Genomic DNA, 7,500 nt, shown 5'->3' on the forward strand with positions numbered 1-7,500 from the left:
GCCTCTGGTGTTCAGATGGATATGTGGTGTGTGTGTGTGTGAGCGTGCCCTCTGGTGTTCAGATGGATATGTGGTGTGTGTGTGTGTGTGTGTGTGTGTGTGAGAGTGCCCTCTGGTGTTCAGATGGATATGTGGTGTGTGTGTGTGTGTGTGTGTGTGTGTGTGAGAGAGAGAGTGCCCTCTGGTGTTCAGATGGATATGTGGTGTGTGTGTGTGTGTGTGTGTGTGTGAGAGAGAGAGTGCCCTCTGGTGTTCAGATGGATATGTGGTGTGTGTGTGTGTGTGTGTGTGTGTGTGTGTGTGTGTGTGTGAGAGAGAGAGTGCCCTCTGGTGTTCAGATGGATATGTGGTGTGTGTGTGTGTGTGTGTGTGTGTGTGTGTGTGTGTGTGTGTGTGTGTGAGAGAGAGAGTGCCCTCTGGTGTTCAGATGGATATGTGGTGTGTGTGTGTGTGTGTGTGTGAGAGAGTGCCCTCTGGTGTTCAGATGGATATGTGGTGTGTGTGTGTGTGTGTGTGTGTGTGTGTGAGAGAGTGCCCTCTGGTGTTCAGATGGATATGTGGTGTGTGTGTGTGTGTGTGTGTGTGTGTGTGTGTGTGAGAGAGAGAGTGCCCTCTGGTGTTCAGATGGATATGTGGTGTGTGTGTGTGTGTGTGTGTGTGTGTGTGAGAGAGTGCCCTCTGGTGTTCAGATGGAGCAGTGTTTACTACCGATCAGCCGCACTCCGCTGACAAGCTGCGCATAAGATAATCGCGTGCGGTTTTATTGCGATTAATCGTGCAGTCCTATATTATACCTAAGCTCCACTATGATTTTTTGTTGTTGTTGTTGATATTGTTCAATAAAGAGTTCCATTTCTCAACATGAGATGTGGGTGTGTGATCTCACCAGGCGTGTTCTGGTCGACGGGAGCCACGGGAACGGGAAGGCTCTGCAGGATCAGGGCTTTGGCTGGGCTCGGGCTCGACACACACACGGGTTTGGGCTGGAGCAGGGGTTTGCTGCTGAGGATGCTGGAGGCCTTCAGTGAGGCTGAAGAACACAGGAACACATCAGGAACAGGATCATTCCCTTCCAGCCCAGAACTCTTTCAGTTAGGGTTAGTGCGTATAGTAAATGAAGGGAATAAAGCGAGAGTTTCCCATCACGGCAGTTTCAGTCCCAGTCACACAGTTCTGTCAGGGCCACTATCGTCAAATACAACTGACCGTTAGCATACAGTTTGGACTGGCGGTCTGGTTCTGTTCTGGTTAGCCTAGCATGGATTAGAGCAGCAATACCGAAGGTACAGGAGGCTACGCTTCATATCAGTCAATACTCTCAGTGTCACGTTACTCGGGAAAGAGTCACCTGACCCGTCAGCTCACTCTATGTGTGTGTGTGTGTGTGTGTGTGTGTGTGTGACACACACCTGTGGTGACGGTGACCTCTACACTGGCTAGCGGGGGCGACAGCACGTCTCCACACATGTACGGCGGAGTGGGAGGATTCTCACTCTTCATCACCTGAGGAACACAATCACACACTGCATGAGCGAAGTGTGTGTAGAGATGATGTTTGCTCAGCTGAGCAGGAGATCACACTCATGACAGCAAACACACACACACACACACACACACACACACACACACACACACACACACACTCAGTGCCATTGAATATTACTTGAAATACTTTTATTATACATTTATTCATACATGTGTGATTGTAAAAGCATTAATTTAGTGTGTGTGTGTGTGTGTGTGTGTGTGTGTGTGTGTGTGTGTGTGTGCCAGTCAGCATGAAACATCGGGCATTAGAGAGTCCTTACAAGAGAGTCTTTGCATTGTTATTTTAGTATCAATGAAACACTGAGTCCCAGCAGGCCACAGACACAACACACACTCAGTTCCAGCGCTGGGGTAAAATTATTGATTTCTGTTGATGTTACACTGATTATGTTTTGTGATTTATCAGCCATTTTGACTATAATAATATAAAAATGTGTCTAATCACTCATGGCTGCAGTGGCTCTGAAGCTCTAGCTGTGTTTGCTGAACTCAAGGCTGTTTTCTGCTTGCTGCTGTTTTTAATGTGTTTTCGGATTGTTCTGATGACAAAACACTGCAAAAATATATTTCCAAGAAATTTCACAAGACAAAAAACTCCTGTGGAAAATTATAAGTGATCTAGGAACTTTACATGGACTTTAACAGCAGACGCCCGTCTAGTGTGTGTGACAGCTGAACCGATCATCTCTTCCTCAACACTACTAGTGACCGCAGCAAATAAACATGATGAGCTTCAGAACAACTGCCTGAACTCGAGCATGACTCCTGTGATCCCTCAATCAGTGTTTCAACCGTCAGAGAAACAGCTGGAGAACAATAATGTCACAAAACCTTACATTTACCTCATTGCTATTTTTAACAAGTTTATTTTTTCCCCTTGAGAAACATTGACGTACTTAAAATATGCAAAAGATTTGATATCAGATTGAATTGTGAGATATTCAGCGAGTGTGGGCGTCTTTAACTGAACAGAGAGAAAACTGAGTAACCGGGTCAGTTAGAATGAAAGAGTAAACAGTGATGACATGTGACAGTGCAGTCAGGTAGGTGTGTGTGTGTGTGTGTGTGTGTGTGTGTGTGTGTGTGGCTCTGATGTGTGTACCTGAGCTTCAGGAAGAGACGGTATAGAGCTGTCAGAGGTCAGAGATGAGGACGGGGATGGAGGCTCGGTCTTCACCTGGAAAACTACACACACACACACACACACACACACACACACACACACACACACACACACACACACACACACACACACACACACAGTTTATGACAGTTACACTGTAGTTTTACTAATAAACTGTGGCAATCTCACACTGTTAGAATATCTATAGTGATTTTAATGCACTAACTCGAGCTGTAAATAAGGTTTGGGAATATGCGATGTGTTAACACTGCTATAAGCAGAATATTAATACTCATAAACATGTCCACAGAGAGGATATTAATACTCATAAACGTGTCCACAGAGAGGATATTAATACTCATAAACGTGTCCACTGAGAGGATATTAATACTCATAAACATGTCCACAGAGAGGATATTAATACTCATAAACGTGTCCACAGAGAGGATATTAATACTCATAAACATGTCCACAGAGAGGATATTAATACTCATAAACGTGTCCACAGAGAGGATATTAATACTCATAAACGTGTCCACAGAGAGGATATTAATACTCATAAACGTGTCCACAGAGAGGATATTAATACTCATAAACGTGTCCACAGAGAGGATATTAATACTCATAAACGTGTCCACAGAGAGGATATTAATACTCATAAACGTGTCCACAGAGAGGATATTAATACTCATAAACGTGTCCACAGAGAGGATATTAATACTCATAAACGTGTCCACAGAGAGGATATTAATACTCATAAACGTGTCCACAGAGAGGATATTAATACTCATAAACGTGTCCACAGAGAGGATATTAATACTCATAAACGTGTCCACAGAGAGGATATTAATACTCATAAACGTGTCCACAGAGAGGATATTAATACTCATAAACGTGTCCACAGAGAGGATATTAATACTCATAAACGTGTCCACAGAGAGGATATTAATACTCATAAACGTGTCCACAGAGAGGATATTAATACTCATAAACGTGTCCACAGAGAGGATATTAATACTCATAAACGTGTCCACAGAGAGGATATTAATACTCATAAACGTGTCCACAGAGAGGATATTAATACTCATAAACGTGTCCACAGAGAGGATATTAATACTCATAAACGTGTCCACAGAGAGGATATTAATACTCATAAACGTGTCCACAGAGAGGCTTACACATGTCCACGGGCAGAGGTTGTGTGATTCGCATCTCATCCTTCATGATCGACATTTCACCTACAATTAAAGACAGAGTTTATAGAGTCAAGATATTAAACAAACAGTTCAGCTCTTCAAACACTAATGTTTGCGAGTCCTTCTGAAACTCTCCATAACACACACACACACACACACACACACACACACACACACACACACACACACACACACACACACACACACACACACTGTGTAAAACACATTTATAAATGTGTAAGTGTGCTTTTGTTATATTATTATAAATAGACATTAGTATGAAATGATAACATGGTGAGCAGGTCATTATTCCACATTGGGGTTTATCTTGAAATAAATCATTTATTTTTACCCCCAAATTCTGTTTTCCGCTTCAATTGTTGCGGATTCCGTTTTAATGGTTAAATTAAATTGTTATAAATAATCAAGAAGGATGTCTAATCAATCGAACCTCCAGAACTTCATTCATCAAAACCATCGATAATAATATTAGTGTGTGAGAGTCGCACCTGTGAGGTTGAGGTCCAGGTTCTTCCATGGGGACGTGAGGTCATCAGGGTCGAGCGTGAGGACCAGATCGCGGTCCAGCTGTGTGTGTGTGTGTGTGTGTGTGTGTGTGTGTGTGTGTGTGAGAGAGAGAGAGAGATATGATGAACAGATCAGATCTCCTGTTATTACATCTGCTAATGTCACTCATAATTATCAGCCAGTTCATCATCATCTCCAGCACTGAGGCGAGGAGGTCTAGTGGTCATGTGGTCTGTGATCCGACTGGAGAATCCTACAGGATGCTGAGAGTTTTAATGGAGCATTGCAGTGTTTATTCTAAATAAGTGAATTCATGTTCGTGTGATCTTGATTCAGAATAACTTCCCCTCATCTCTCTCACTGTGGGTGATTGACACCTCAATAACTTCCTTTCAGAAGCCACACACTTACTCAGCTCAGTACCTGCGGTGTGTGTGTGTGTTGTTTGTGAGTCTGTCTGTATGTGTGTGCGGGTGTGTGTGTGAGTGTAAGTGTGTGTGTGAGTGTGTGTGTGAGTGTGTGTACACGTACCAATGTGTTATACTTCAGTTCTCCAGTGAAATCCTCCTCCATATCCTCACACTGATACAGACAGGCATCTGAGAGACAGACACACACACACAGATTATGTAAATATTATATGTGTGTGTGTATGATGCCTCCTCTGATTACAGTAGCAGCAGTTCCAGCTCATCGGCTCCTTCGTAACTCCCTTTATCTACAGCAACACCCTCTCCAACAATACTGTCCCAGCAAGAGGAAGTGAAAGATGATCTCAGGCTTCATGATCTCTAACACACACCAGTGTTCAGAGCACACACATCAGCACAACTACACACATCATGAGTGTCATTCAGTTTACATTACATTAACCCCACTACTCTTAAAACATTGTTAAAATAGTCTGTGTGACGACAGCGGTTCAATCTTAATGTTAAGAAGCGACGAGAAAACTTATTGTGCACAAAAACGAGTTTGGAACGACGTGAGGGCGAGTAAATCATGACAGAGTTTTCATTTTTGGGTGAACTAAACCTTTATTCTCCAGCACTAGTCACACACAGCCTTTAACTAGTTCTCCATCACTAACTAGTTCTCCAGCACTAATGAGTTCTCTAGCATTAACTAGTTCTCTAGCACTAGTCTCAGAGCCTTTAACCAGTTCTCCATCACTAACTAGTTCTCCAGCACTAATGAGTTCTCTAGCATTAACTAGTTCTCTAGCACTAGTCACACAGCCTTTAACTAGTTCTCTCTAGTGATGCGCGGGTCGTCTCATAACCCGCGGGCCCCGCGGGTAGCCCGCGGGTCGGGTTGGGGCGGGTAAAGAAATTGTCACTTTATTTGCGGGGCGGGTTGGGGCGGGTCATTAAAAACAAAATAAAATAAAAATCCATATATGTTGCATGCAATGTCCAGCCTATATTAAATATTTGGGAATATCAATCTAATCATATTTTAGTAGGTTCTTTGATAAGGGCGGAGCAATGCAACTTGCGTGATTTCCCCAAACCTTTGGCGTCACGTGACACAGCTCGCGCAAAGCAGCTCCCGCCGCCAGCCACAACAACAAAGACGGAGAAATAAAAGTGAAGATGGAAGATGAGGTGCGGGAGAAATTGAGGTCGGGAATTTACATAATTAAAGAAAAAAAGGTGAATGATGAATTAGATGAATACAAACGCTGCTTTGTAAATATTGAAAATGTTTAAATCATTATCTTATTAATATGACCTGATTTATGGTTCATATTCAGAAACGTCTGTTATTGCCAGTTGGCAATGTTTCCAAGCACTTTCAGGCTGAAATAAAGGCTGTTTTCATTTACATTACAATGCCTAATATGTCTATTTAATGGTCGCGGGTGCGGGGCGGGGCGGGTTGTAAAAATAGATACAGTGGTGCGGGGCGGGCTGGGGCGGGCCAAATAATTTCATAAAAGCGGGACCCGCGGGTTGGAAAAAAAGCCGACCCGCGCATCACTAGTTCTCTCGCACTAGTCACACAGCCTTTAAGTAGTTCTCCATCACTAACTAGTTCTCCAGCACTAATGAGTTCTCTAGCATTAACTAGTTCTCTAGCACTAGTCTCACAGCCTTTAACCAGTTCTCCAGCACTGACTATTTCTCTAGCACTAACTGGTTCTCCAGCACTAACTAGTTCACTAGCACTAGTCACACAGCCTTTAACTAGTTCTCCAGCACTAACTTGTTCTCTAGCACTAGTCACACAGCCTTTAACTAGTTCTCTAGCACAAGTCACACAGCCTTTAACTAGTTTTCCAGCACTAACTAGTTCTCTAGCACTAATCACACAGCCTTTAACTAGTTCTCTAGCACTAGTTACACAGCCTTTAACTAGTTCTCTAGCACTAGTCACAAAGCCTTTAACTAGTTCTCTCGCACTAGTCACACAGCCTTTAACTAGTTCTCCAGCACTAACTAGTTCTCTAGCACTAGTCACACAGCCTTTAACTAGTTCTCTAGCACTAACTAGTTCTCTAGCACTAGTCACACAGCCTTTAACTAGTTCTCTAGCACTAGTCACAAAGCCTTTAACTAGTTCTCTAGCACTAGTCACACAGCCTTCAACTAGTTCTCTAGCACTAACTAGTTCTCTAGCACTAGTCACACAGCCTTTAACTAGTTCTCTAGCACTAGTCACAAAGCCTTTAACTAGTTCTCTAGCACTAACTAGTTCTCTAGCACTAATCACACAGCCTTTAACTCAGTGGTCTCAAACCGGTTCCACGGAGGGCCTAGTGTATGCAGGTTTTCTCTTTTACCTTGAACCAAACTGATTGAGTAGGTCACTAATTGGTTAAGATCTCCCCTCACCTGGTAGTCTAGGTCTTAATTGGGCACTAATTGAAGGGAAAGACCAAAAACCTGCATACACTAGGCCCTCCGTGGAACCGGTTTGAGAACTCTGCTTTAACTAGTTCTCTAGCACAAGTCACACAGCCTTTAACTAGTTCTCTAGCACTAACTAGTTCTCTAGCACTAGTCACACAGCCTTTAACTAGTTCTCCAACACTAACTAGTTCTCTAGCACTAGTCACACAGCCTTTAACTAGTTCTCCAACACTAACTAGTTCTCTAGCAC

At 43.1% G+C, this 7,500-nt stretch overlaps 1 protein-coding gene across 2 annotated transcripts in view; it reads right to left on the reverse strand.

Moving 5' to 3' along the window:
* The window catches only part of LOC308686545 (cyclic AMP-dependent transcription factor ATF-6 beta-like), a 33,973-nt gene that overhangs the window by 21,286 nt on the left and 5,187 nt on the right, over positions 1–7,500 (reverse strand). For both annotated transcript variants that reach the window (XM_081394981.1, XM_081394982.1), the window contains exons 2-7: positions 4,927–4,994; positions 4,377–4,455; positions 3,850–3,909; positions 2,651–2,733; positions 1,410–1,503; positions 887–1,030 (exon numbers count right to left, since the gene is read on the reverse strand). In XM_081394981.1, the coding sequence (XP_081251107.1) occupies positions 887–1,030; positions 1,410–1,503; positions 2,651–2,733; positions 3,850–3,909; positions 4,377–4,455; positions 4,927–4,994 (528 nt within the window). The remainder of the gene's footprint in view (positions 1–886; positions 1,031–1,409; positions 1,504–2,650; positions 2,734–3,849; positions 3,910–4,376; positions 4,456–4,926; positions 4,995–7,500) is intronic.

The sequence above is a fragment of the Scardinius erythrophthalmus genome, assembly GCF_964197995.2.
Source record: "Scardinius erythrophthalmus genome assembly, contig: HAP1_SCAFFOLD_406, whole genome shotgun sequence".
Lineage (NCBI taxonomy): Eukaryota > Metazoa > Chordata > Actinopteri > Cypriniformes > Leuciscidae > Scardinius > Scardinius erythrophthalmus.